General features: G+C 45.7%; 1 protein-coding gene across 7 annotated transcripts in view; it reads left to right on the top strand.

The window, feature by feature from the left end:
- The first annotated feature begins 3,989 nt into the window (after positions 1-3,989).
- DVL1 (dishevelled segment polarity protein 1) overlaps positions 3,990-13,083 on the top strand; it is a 105,202-nt gene continuing 96,108 nt past the window's right edge. For all 7 annotated transcript variants that reach the window (XR_012626089.1, XR_012626090.1, XM_074848093.1 and 4 more), the window contains exon 1: positions 3,990-4,395. Coding sequence is in view for 5 of the 7 variants with exons in the window: in XM_074848093.1 (XP_074704194.1) it covers positions 4,226-4,395 (170 nt within the window). In the remaining 2 variants the exon portion in view is untranslated. The remainder of the gene's footprint in view (positions 4,396-13,083) is intronic.

A 13,083-nucleotide genomic window follows, 5' to 3' on the forward strand; every position in this document is an offset into this window, starting at 1 on the left:
TGATAAAAGTCAAAAATTAATTTCTCCTTTTATTTTTTAAACAGTGGTGATTTTGGAGAAAATACTTAAGTGAAGGAATATAAGGATTAGTCCAACTGATGGGACTTGTTACTTTGGTAACCCAGATTTTGTGTGTCTACTGTGATTCCAGTCTGGAAGGAATCTTCCCTGGCTAATGGGTGTCGTCAGTTTAGTTTCCAAAACATTTACACTGCTGGCCTCCTTGTAGGTACCATCAGCCCTACAAGTAGCATGGGTAGCTGGCAGTAAAGGGTGGGAAGCTTGCAGTGATGCCAGCCACATTGATCCTGCTGTGCTGCCGAAACAAATGAAAACAGAACTCTTAATTTCCCAAGGTTAGCTATCCGAATGAAGGTACTCACAGTCAAACCTGATTCCATGGACATGAGTGGCAAAACTGCCAACGACTGACTCTTGAGAAGAAGAAATCCTTCAAGTGAAAGATGATTTTGCTCTTTTACAAATAAATTCTTGCAGGTGGATAAAAAATACCCATAAAATCTCAGAATGGGTCCCAAGTCAGCAGCTTTGGTTACTGTCAGAGTGCTCAGAGCTTGGATTTTCTTTTTGTCATATCTCTTTAAACAAATAGTTATTTGCTAAGCACCCAGAGTGTGATGAGCTTTTTGAGATCACGGAGACAAGGAACAACCATCACCATAATTCAAAGGATGGCTTTTTAAAAGGATTTGCTTATCCTCTGTGTGGTAATGAAGTGCACTGCTGTATAAATGAAGAAAAGGGTGAGCAGTTTTTATGCCTCAGGACACTATCTGCTCCCTGCAGGGGTCAGCAAGACTATTTGCTCTATCACGGAGAGCACAGCACTAATAGCAAGGGATTTTATGCCTTATATTTATTTTCCACTGAAGTGTTAAGGCCTGAACTCTGCAAGAAGCAAGATATTAGCCCTGATGGACTAGTGGTTTGCTAAGGTGGTGTATTCTGCATTCCTACATCCGCTCTTTAATTGGATTAGCTTGTAGTTTGAGTGTAACATGAAAGTGGGTTATCTTCTCTCTCCTGTGCTTTATGGGGACACAGAAAGCTTTTTGTGAGTCATAGATCCAGTCTTATCATGTCTGTTCCAAGGTAGTCATCTGACAATTGTACAACTCATTGTATTTTCAGTTGTCAAAAGTGAAAGCAAAGCTAACAGAGCAAGAACAGAGCTCTCTGCAGACTTAGTCTTTGTGCGGATACCACCTGGGTCTCTGAGGAATTCAGGATGTCATTAAGTGCAAACCAAAGAGACTAAAGGGTTGGATGTTAATATTTTGCCCAAGTTTCATACTGCAAAAACTACATAAAGCTCAGTATCTCAGAGAATATAGCTTGTACTAGAGTTATCTTGTAGACCTGCCAAAGGAAGCCTTCCTCATCGTTGCTCAGAGATTCTTGTGTGTAGTAGAACTGATGGATTCATGGCATACTTTCCATACCAAGAGTACTCTCAGGTGCTTGCAGAACCGTAGCATGTGTCTGCACACGCAGGCAGGACAGAACGTTGAATGCACAGTTTTACTGAAATCTTCAGGCCTTACTCTATCAGAATTCCAAAACTGAAAGATGAGAAATGACTGACCATCAGTGGCTACCACTCTTGGAAGGTGCTCTTTGAAGTACTAAGTTGATAATTTCTGACTTAAACCAGTACCAAAACACTAGTTACATGATGAAGACTAAGGCAATACCTTTACTTTGCTGTTTATCTAATGTTTTTTGATGATCATACAAGCCTTCAGCTCTAGCAGCGATGGGTGGTATGAATGTCAGCAGATGAGCAAGTCACTGGAGTTGAACCCCAGTGAATGTGATTTTGTAATTGCTTCACTAGACCAGAAATGACAGCAGATAATTGATGATGTTTTGGTTTCTCAATATTGTTAAATCTTGTTGAGTTGTGGATTAACCATGCCATTGGTGGAGAGGTACCCAGATCTGGCTCTGCGTAGGAGACTTTGGCTCTGGAAGTGGTATCGCAGCGATCATGTGGTAGTGGGCTGGTAGGATCTGGGAACTAGTGATGATTAAACCTCCAGAAAATTGAAAATAATAAACAGCAATAATGTTAACAGACCTTTTGGCAGCCTCTAACACAGTTGGCTCCTCTGTTTCATGGTGGTAGAAAAATCATTCCAGTACCACAGGTAATTCAGTCACTGAGCTGTGATTTACCTCTTCACAGAAAGCAGCTGAATATTCTGAGAAGTGAATGTCCTCTTTCTTTGAAAAGGAAAAAGAGAGAATGTAATTAGCTTGGGATTTTCCTGGAGAAGTATTTTTTTAATGAACAAAAGATTCCTTGAGACCTAAGCATGCTGTTCTGAAATCCTAATTTTCTGGCTGTCATTTTTGGGGATTTCTAGAAAGAAAGGTGAACTTTTCCCACATACATCACCTGCAAAACGTGGCGCTCTAAAGATTATTCTCTGGACTGTGTGCTCCAAAACATAGCGCTCTCACCTGGAAGCATTGAACAATGACTCTTGCTGTTCTGTGAAATTCAGAAGATGATAGGTGTAAAGCTTGCTCTGTGCCAAGCACCTCAGTGGGCTCTGTGCCCAACAGGCTTCCACTGAAGCAGCTATTAAAAGCAATTTTTCTGAGCCACGAATGTGTGTCTCCTGTCTTATTAGCATAAGCTGCGAAGCCAGCTGCACTGTGGAAAATTTCACGATCTGCAGAGGATCCATGAGCTCATTGCTTAAACAGAACCCATCTCAATTCTCATGAAACACAAAAGGAATTGGTCTGCTGAGGGAGGGGAGTCAGAATTCTTGAGATGCCTGAAATGCAGTAGCCTGCCTGCTGTTCTGATGCTGTGAGTAGTTAGTCAGTTCTCAGCCCTGCACATCGCATATAAATACATTGGAGAGAGTGGATCTTGCGTCTTGTGGAGACTGCTGGGTTAGAATAGAACAAGAGGGAACGGCTTTAAACTGCAACGGGAGGTTGAGACTGGACATCAGGAAAAAATTTTTCACAGAAAAAGTAGTCAGAGAGTAGAATAGGCTGCCCAGGGAGGGGGTGGAGTCACCATCCCTGGGTGTGTTTAAGGGTCGTTTAGATGAGATGTTGGGGGATGTGGTGTAGGGGAGAACTTTGTAGAGTAGGGCTGATGGTTGGACTCGATGATCCAACCTGAATGATTCTGGGATTCTGTACAGTAGCGTTCCTGCCTTTTCCTACTGTCATGGGAATAGGGGTACTGACCACCTTTGTGGGTGCCTCGGGGTCTGTACCTGGAAGGTGATTGCTAATTCCTAGAAGGAGGAACAAGGACAGAGCTGCAAGGGGACGAGGAGTGTTTATGTAACCCTTGGGTTTATGGGGATGCCAAGTGTTTTTCTTAGGCCAAAGACTGTGATGCTTATACAGAGCATCATGTGTGGGTTGCACTTGGGTAAATCACTGCCATCAAAAGTACCCAAAATAGTACTTGTGCACCTGAGCAGTTTGAGTGTTAAAGGTGATTTTTAGGGCAAGGAGCAAGTGCTTAGCGCCTTGGCTCTTGCTGCTTGTTCCCTGGGAAAGGATGGGACCAGCGGGACGAGGCTGTTAAATCAGCCCAGCCGGCTCGCCGGGAGAGGCGCGAAGCCACAGGGCCATGTGCCGCCGGGGTGGCGGCGGGTGGCGAAGCAGCCCCGGGGGCTCCGGCCCGGCTTTAGCCGGCGCCTCCGCAGCCTCACGGGGCCTGGCCGAGCCCCACCGGGCCCGTCCCGCTCCTCCGTGCCGCCAGGGGGCGCTGTGCGGGAGCGCGGCGGGCCCGCGGGCAGAGCGGCGGTGGCGGCAGGAGGGCGGCTGGACCGGCCGCCCCGCGCCCCCGCTGCCCCCCCCCCCCCCCCCCGCCCCCCTCCCTTCCCCTCATCTCCCGCCGCCGCCGCCGCTGCTGCTGCTGCTCCGCCGGCCCGGGGAGCGGGGGGGCCGCTGCTGAGCTTGGCGGGGGTGGGGGGGCGGTGCGGCGAGCGGCGGCCGGAGGATGCAGGCGGGGCGGGCGGCGGCGGGCTGCCGTTCCCGGGTCGGGCAGCTAGAGAGCAGTGCAGGGAGCGAAATCCCGGCCGAGGAGCCCCTGCGCGGCGGCGGCCGGGCGCTGGGAGCTCCCTTCCTGTCGGGGGCGGCTCTGGGCCGGAGGCCGTGAGAGGAGCCGAGCGGCGGCGGAGGCCCGGGCCGGCTCCCCTCCGCTCCCCGCTCCCTCTCTCCCATGGCGGAGACTAAAATCATTTACCACATAGACGAGGAGGAGACACCCTATCTGGTGAAGCTGCCCGTCCCGCCGGAAAAAGTCACTCTGGCCGATTTCAAAAATGTCCTCAGCAACCGGCCCGTGCACAGCTACAAGTTCTTCTTCAAGTCCATGGACCAGGATTTCGGGTGAGCGGCCGCGGGCCGGGCGGGGGCTGCCTGCCGGGGCGGGGGGCGGCGGTCCCTGCCCCTCCTCTCCTCCCCGCGCCCCTGCCCGCTGACAGCCGGGGGAGGTCTCTGAGCCTCCCCTCGGCCCCGGAGACACCTGCTTCGCTGGCGGCGGCCGGCGCCGCCTGCCCGGGGTGGGTAGGTGGGTGGGGGGGCTCCGCGGCAGCCCCCCCCCCCCCGGCTGTGTGCGGGCCGTGCCAGGGCGCTCCGGGCCCGCCGCCGGGTGCGGCCCTGCCCGCCGCGGCGCCCGCTCGGCGCTAGGCCCCGGCGGCAGCCACCGGCACCCGAGGGAAGCCGCCGGTGCCGCCGCTAACATGGCGGCCCGGCCCGGCGGGTGCCGGGGTCGGCGGAGCTGCCGTCGCCGCCCTCACCCCGCGGTCGGCCGGCCGGCCCGGGAGCTGACAGCCCCGGCCGGGTCCCCGCTGAGGCGAGGAGGCCTCTCGGTTTGTGTTTCAGTGACCCCCCCGGGCGCGCTGGGCGATGACCGGGGCGGGCCGGGCTCCCTCGGCCGCTCCCCGCCCGCCCTTTCGCTCCGGGCCGGAGCCAGACGCCGGGCAGGGGCTGGGGGGGACACGGTCGGACACACCGGCAGCCACCGGCCGTAGCTGTCACCGTGTCGGGGCGAGGCTTGTGGCAGGAGCGTTTGGCCAGGGCGGGGATTTCTGACGAGCCCCGGAGAGTCTGGCTGCGGCTCCGCCGAGCGGTGAAGCCTTGTGCCAGTGCAGAAACGCCGGGTGGAAATGAGGTGGCGGTCGTGGGTCTGCACTGGCACGGCGGGTGGCAGCGGTCGGGGGGCGAAGGGGCCGCTTCTCCCCAGGGCCCGCGCCTCCTGCTCACCGGGAGTGCGGGAGAAGACGAGGGCCAGGCTTCCCAACAACCTTTGTGATCGCCTAGGCCGGATTTCTGCCTGGGGCTGGGGGATAGCTAGCATCGTTTTCTGGTCTCTGCACACAACTGTGCGTTGCACACCAGCCGGGCTTATTTACAGCCATAATAAAATAAACCAATAAAAATCCATTTGACAGTTTGCCAGAGAGTAACTTTCAAAATGTATTAATCCTTTTGTAGCAAATCACTTCTCTTTGTACTCACATCTGTCACTGGCAAGACAATTTTACATATTTCAATGCCTTGCCAGTAAAAAAGAGAGCAGGTTTGTGGGAAACTAGTATGGACCTGACTCTCAACTAACACCGTGGCTGAGGTGCAGATTTTACATTTAGTGAGATGTATCATCCCAAACATCCTTTTACATATTGTGTAGCCTCTTTCTTATCTGTGAAACCTGAAGCCTTTAATGTTAATTGTGGTTTTATCCATGGTGGAATGTGGATATTGTTTGTTGACACGTATTTCTTATGTGGCGAGTTGTTAGTATTGGCGTGTTATTGTAGGAGTGTTCATGTATTGACTTCTTGTTTTTCTGGACCGTGAAGACATTTTTTGGGAAACAATGATACAAACTGTTTTCAAAATACAGCCTTTGAAATTGGCTATTCATAAATTTTTCTCCTTCACCCTCCACCCTCAAGTAACAGGGACACATACCCTGCAGTTGTTGTATAAATTCAGGCTCTAAGTTTTTGTTCTGCAACCTCAATAAAGGATGTTGGATTTGTTGAGACAGCATGTGCATTCATTCCCACTGCTACAGAAATTTGGTACTAGAGAATGTAAACTCTGCTGAGGCGTGTTGAACATACTAGGAAGATCTCTTAACGTGTTTGGGCTGTTCTTGATCTTTGACCAGGTAACAGAGTTAGTAGCATAAACCCTAGAGTAGATTCTTTCATTAGTCTCAAAACTGGGCTGAAAATTGTCCATTATTCTTGTATTGGTTTGGAAATGGAGAGATGAGGGAAGATGAAGGGCTTCGAGTGGGTGGTGAGGACCTGTAACTTCTGTCTCTTATTTAAACTGAGATATTACTGGATGCGTTAGGGTGGCAATCCACTGTCCTGAGGCAGCTAGAAGTAACTCTATAGATAGTGACTCTTGCAAGCCAATAAGCTGTCAGTCACATTTTTTGTTTGCTTTTGTTGGTCAACCAAATTTTCAGTCCTCTCTGAATCCTAAATACTTGGGAAAAACAGGGAATTGGAAGAAATCTTATACAAATTTTGGCTGTCTTTGCAAGTGTTAATGGTAAATACGGGCTTTTTTTCATCGTCTCGTCTTCAAACTGACTTTTTAAAATTATTGTTGTGAATAGGTAATTATAGATGCAGTTACCACTAACCATAACAAAATTGTGTATCTAATTTCTACCTTATGTGCCTGAAAATGTTCTCCAAATAAATTCTTTTCTGTGTGTTCTGTAAGTGGTACTTAGGCTTAAACTACAGTAACATTTTGGTTTTAAATGTAGTGTTCTACAGTTCTAGTCTTCTGTTCTTGACATTGCTGCTCGATGGCTGTGCGGAGCTGTGATTTGGCATGGTGACCGCCGCTTGGCAGGGCAGTTTGTAAATCCCAATGTGGAGTGAAAAGTACTTCTTGTATTAGGAAAGCAAATGTTTTCCTGGAGAAGCGGAGCCTCCTTGAGAAGCCAGCGATCGGGAACTGACTTCGCAATACTGCACATGTTGTTGTAATTAAGGCACGGCCTTTCCTGGATCCTGAAATAAAGTAATAAATAATTGTGTTCAGAAACAGTGGATGCGTTGAATTGTTTCCAACCGTGAAAGATAGAGTTGCTGAGGATTGGAGTGGAGTTGGGTTGGGGACATTGGAGCCATGTCAGGCTGTGTTATGGAATTAAGCAGTTCTGTGATTTGGGTACCTGTGCTGAGTTACCAGCCTGCTTTCAGCTTTGCCTCTTGGAAAGTGCAGGAGAAGAAAGGTGCAGGAGTGGTGTATTTCCTTCTGAACTTCCATTATAGTTTAATTTACTACTTTGCCTTTTGGTCTTAATGTTACACTATCAGTAAAGCTGTGGAAAACAGATACAATGTGGAACCTTCATCTGGATTTTCCTGGCAGGGTTACTTTGACATAAAACCACTTTTCCCCGTGCCATTTCATTCTCAAGGGTGACTAACTCTTGACGGGATGGACCTGTCTTTATTCTGAAAGCCCGTGTTTTCCTGCTGACTCCATCTGTAGACACCATGTTGTTTTTAAGATGCAGGATGTCTGTGTTCTGACTTTAAGACTCAATCCTTGGAAGTGCTTTGTAGCTTCTATTTTTATTCTAGTTGGTGGGAAATGAAACAGGGACATTACAGGAGCAGACTTATTAATATGATCGTATCCACCAGCAATGAAATTCAGAAAAGCTGAAATTTGTGATATGTGTTTTATAGGCAAGGAGCTGTGTCATCAGCTTGCTTAGTTGCTTACAGCAACTGATTCTTTCCTCTTGGGGAGGGAGCTCAGAGGTCACTTCCAATCATCAGAACTGTTGATTCTAAGGTTACAGCCACACACATCCTTGCAATAATGTATAACGCAATTTTGTTGACTCTTTGATGACTGAAAAATGTCAAATAATGACTACATCTAAAAATAAAGCTATAATTTGTACTCCCTGGGCATCATGACTGAAGCTCTGACAGCTGCATAAATTGTGTTGGATTTAAATGGTTCATAATGAATCTGTTTGACAGATCCTATAAGAGGAATTCCTATCCATCTGCTCTTAAATATTTGGTATTTCCAGAGCTTTTCTTGTAAAACACTATCACTAAATACAAAATTATAGGTGTATATGATCCAGGTATTGCCATAAGTTATGTGTTTTAATTTTGCTATATAATAACATACTTTGAGACTCCGTGCTGCTGTTTCATCTCTGGTCAGTATAGGATGCTATGCTGTGACAGGATTATAGCAGGAGAGACTCAGAGGAAGAACTGTACCATCTTAGGTCTGTACAAAAGCTCCCACTGATAAATATACTCCCTTCTGCATTGTTCTGGCTTCCTTTGCTCTGTTCAGTCAACATGTCACTGGGGCAGGAACGGCTGATGGTGTCTTTCAATGCTTGCAGGATAGGAAGAGCAAGCCAATCTGCAATCTTTATCCATCGAATACCAGAGTATGTGTCTGTTCTGCCATCCTTCTGGGTGAGGTTCAAGTCCTCATTCTTTCCATTGTGTGAACTAATACTCTTTTGATTACACTTCTTTAGGGAGTACTTTGAGGAGTGGCTTTTTAGGCATTCCTTTGGTATCAGCAAAAGAACTTCCTTTTAAACTGCACTTTTAGGTGCAGCTGTTTCTTGCACAGTTATTGATTTTCTTGGTATTTGGTGTGTTGAAATCTAGCAAGCAGTTGTGATTTAAAGCCATAGGAATCCGGTTTGGGATCGGGATTATGAGCTGAATGGGGCAATTTTTGATAGAAGAGGAACGTGAGAAGCACAGTTTTGTGTCTTTTCTCATGGAGGCAACGGACCATTTCTGTTTTCACCCTTGCCTAAGAGGAGTCCTAGCTGAGAAACAGGAATCCTAATTGACAAATGTCTAGCTACGGAGATGTAGAAAAATTTCATAATTTGGAAAGCTTTTAGAGTCAAGATAGTAAAAACACCACCCTCAAAATATTTTTTTTATAGGGGCAAATGAAAGTAGGAGTTGCCTGTTTTTCAATGAGGCTCAGACGATTGATGCTTAAAGTGCCATTTGGACACTGGACATATATCATTTGGAAAACAGAAAGTTGATTTGTATGTTATATTTGGAGAATTCCATGCTTATTGAATGTAACTATGAAAGCTGTTGTAAAAATCCAGCAAGCAAAGGAACATTGGACAAAAACACGGAAGCCTTAGTTCTGCCTGTTCTCTGTCAATCAGGTGCCACCGAGTTCTAGACTCTGAGCTAACCAAACTCAAGAGGAAGTTTTTGGGCTGAGTTCTGTGCTCGGAAAACCGTTTCCATGCTTATTCAGGGATATGGCAGAATACTGGCCAAAACTGCCCTGCAGGTAGGATTCTGCCTTTTAGGTGGACTCTGCTGGGATATGTGGTAGTAAGAGCATAGCTTTGGGTTGGGGATTTTTTGGTAGTTATTGCAACAAAGATTTTAATGAGGTATTTTTGCTGGTGTTTTTAAGGAGATCCTCTCAAGACTAAAGAGCAACATGAAAGGAAGCCTACCTCCACACTTGTTTGAAAACTGAACAAGCAGGTGACAGAGGCTGATATAGGTCAGTTACAGGTAGGAGTCTGTCTTTTTTGAAACAGAATAAAATGAAGGCAAGTGACTCATATTTGCATTAGAAAATATGGAGCTGGTAGACTAATGTGCAGAGGGGGCATGTGCTAAAAATAACAGTTTAGGAAAATGATCTTTCCAGCTTTGTGACAAGGATTGATACCCACAGAGTGAGTCTGTATGGATCAGAACTAGGCAAGGGGATGTTGAGGCAAATACTATGATCAAAGCTCTGGCAAGGATTTTAGCTGTATAAATGGAAAGTTTCAGAAATACTACACAGACGGCAAGACCTAAATGTACGTTGGATGTGAAGGTCTAGAGAGCAGTCAGAGAATTTGAGACAGTATCCAGGTTACTGTCCTGAATGATGGGCAGGTAGATGAGCAGGTAACTTTTGGCCATATAACTTTTGGCCTTGAAATATAAGTGAGATTATCTTTACAAAGCAGCCATGTAGAATCTCCCTCCGAGTGCTTGTTTTCCCACGTGAGTCTCTGTCTCCTCCCTGTTTAGTCTCTTTTACCCTCCATGTTATTGAGGGAACAGGGTGTTTTTAGGAGGGGTGAATGAGTAAGGAGGTAGTTCCACAGAACTAGCAAAAGCAGGCTTCCTGGTGATTTGTGCCCCTTCAGTGTTAACACTGTATTTTCTCCTGTCATCTCAGGCTGCTTCATCAGTTAGTAGATATGCAGAGATCTGAGATACAGTTACACTGAGAAAAAGACAGCAGTTTACATGGACACTAGATTAGAAAGGGTTGGGGCTTCAACTGGTAATGCAGTCACATAATTTACCATAGAGATCTTTGCAAATGCCTATGGCATGTTTACTGAAAATATCTTTTGGATAGCAAGTGTGGCTGAACAGACAGAGCAACAAATGCGTTTCTTCTAAAGATTTTTTTTTTTTTTTTTTTTAATCCTGTACCCTTTCTGGCCAGGTTTGCCTGTCTGTAGGCTAGAAAGGAATGATTGCATAATAGTCAAAGCTGTCTTCAGGTCAGGCTGGGACAGCTGTTCCCTGGGATGTAAACAGGCATGGCTGACTGAGAAAATGAATGCAAGGCATGTTGCAGCCCATGGCTAAGATTCATCACCCTTCTCTTCTGCTGCTGCCAGCTTTCCTTTGGGATGCTATAACAGGGTAGGTGGCAGCACTGAAACTCTGGGACAGATCCAAAGCTTGGTGAAGTCACTAAGAGTCTTCCTCTGAAATGCACTGAATTTTGAGCCAGGTTCCAACTGAACTATTCTGTCACGTGAACAATAGTGGTTCAAATGCATACCTTGCAGTGGGAGGAGAATGCTTTTTAATGAAGGCTTTCCTCAAAAAAGCCCCACAGGTGGTTAAGTAGATTGAGTTGAGAAGATACTTGGATTTTTATTAGTTCTTTGAGACAGGTGATAAAACTGAGGATGGTGACTCTGACTGTACAGTTCAGTGGGTTGGTTGTGGTTCTTTCCAGCTTTCATTCCACGCAGCATGGTCTGCTGCACACTTAAATGCTGTAAACATTGCAGAAGTCTTGGTCTGCTGTTAGGTGGAGGAGCTCGGAACTGAAGGCCAAGTTTCAGTTTGAGTCAATCAAATAAATCTGGAATAATATTCTGAAGATAGGGATTACTGAGAGCAGGTCCTAGGCCTAAGTATCTGGATCAACAGCAACCACATAGAGGCCTTCAGGGGGAAGGAGAGTTCTTAAGACTGGAAGGGAGAGTCCATTAATACCGGCAGACGGTTGGGAGTACTGTTACCTCGTGAAAGAAAATGGATAGTTGCATAGTTAAAGCACGGAATTGAGACTTGGGAAATAGGAAAAAAATTGTATTCAGCCACAGATTTAGGCTTGGAACTCAGCAAAGTACTTAGACGCACTGAAGCCTAGTGCTGAATTGAGGCCTGTGTTAGCTGCTTGCCTAAAGAGAATAGCCTTTATTTCTCCTAGCTTTCTCCCATTTTCTCTGCTGAAGTTTATAAACTTTCTGGAGACTGCGGATCTTACTACTTAGGTTTATGCAGCATCTGTGGTGCTTTTCTGTTTGCTGACATCAGAAAGCACTATTGTAGTACAAATAATAAAAATATGTATAAGAACACCAGCCTAATAGACCTCAAAGCTCATACTTTGTAACCACACTAGGTTAGCTTACACATATTTTGCCAAGCTGATTCTGATAGCTGTCTACAGTACAAGTCACCGCTTATTTTAACGTCCCAACTGTAATGTAATCTAAATATTTAAAACAACCACTTTTTCTGCTGGAACCTGAGGACTGCTCTGCTCTGAGGGTGGAGTATGTTATATTTATTAAAAGCTAATGCTATGAAAACATGCTAAAGGGATACATCAGGTTTGGTCTGCTTCCTGTGGCTAGTGATCTGCAGTGGGACAAGTTAGAAAAACAAGTTTACTACTGTTCATTTAATGAACACCTCCACATAGTGTAAGCACAGTTTTGTTTCTCTTTTTTTTTTTTTCCAGGTAGACTTGTTTTGGCTTAAGAATACATGCACAGACTGTACAGCTGTTGGAAACATTAACCATCTCTATAGGATTCAAGTTCAGCAACTTATCTATGGGCTTGCTGTATCTCTCATTAAAATTTGCCTGTGAAGTAGGTTGAATTAAATGGGATTTATTTAATAGTAATTTTTGAAAGATTATCACCATACTAGCCTGCCACAGGAGAGTGAACAGGCAACCAGGAGGAGATCCAGATGCACCAGGAGGAGATCCATGTTCAGCTCTTTGAAACCAACCATAAATAGCTGTGGAAAAGTTTAAAATTTGAATTAAGGAATTAATTTACATACAGTATTAAAGCCTGTAAAGATTTCCATGGTATATTTGAGATTAGCACAGCAGGCTCCCTTCACTTGGATTGTGCTTTCCTTCAAGCACGAGTCTGGCATTTTCAAAAATAGCCTTGTTCACGCTTGCATTTCAGATTCCACTTTAAATGCAGCCTGATAGGTGTTACTGTGACTATGTGCAACCTGGTCAGTTATCATCCTGATCAGTACTTTCAGAGAATTGTTCAGGAGCACCAACCATTTATTTCAGCTGTTGTGCCACAGTGTTGGGTGGAAAGGCTGACAGGGTGGTGTTTATGATGAACACAGACAGTGATTTTTTTTGTAAATGGCATCACTGTGAGAATTCTCTCCCTGTTCTTCTGGTCTTTATCTTCTTTACGAATCATGAGATGTTTCAATTTGCATGTCTTGATCATTAAAGTTACTTCCTTTCTCTCTTTTTTTTCCACAACAGTTGGGGTTCCTGTATGTTTGGCTGATTAGATATGTTGTTGTGCTTGATATGATCAACAGTAGATTTTCTGCCTTCATCTCTATGTGAAATTCTTTCAGATGATGATTTTTATTTTTTTTTTTCTTAAGTTCTGGCTAATTCTCACTCTCTTTTCTGTGTTAGTGTCGTTCTTTCCTTGTAAGTAGTCCTTGAGAAAGGCTATCCATCACTGTCTTT

Source organism: Strix aluco, chromosome 22, assembly GCF_031877795.1.
Source record: "Strix aluco isolate bStrAlu1 chromosome 22, bStrAlu1.hap1, whole genome shotgun sequence".
In the NCBI taxonomy this organism is placed as follows: domain Eukaryota; kingdom Metazoa; phylum Chordata; class Aves; order Strigiformes; family Strigidae; genus Strix; species Strix aluco.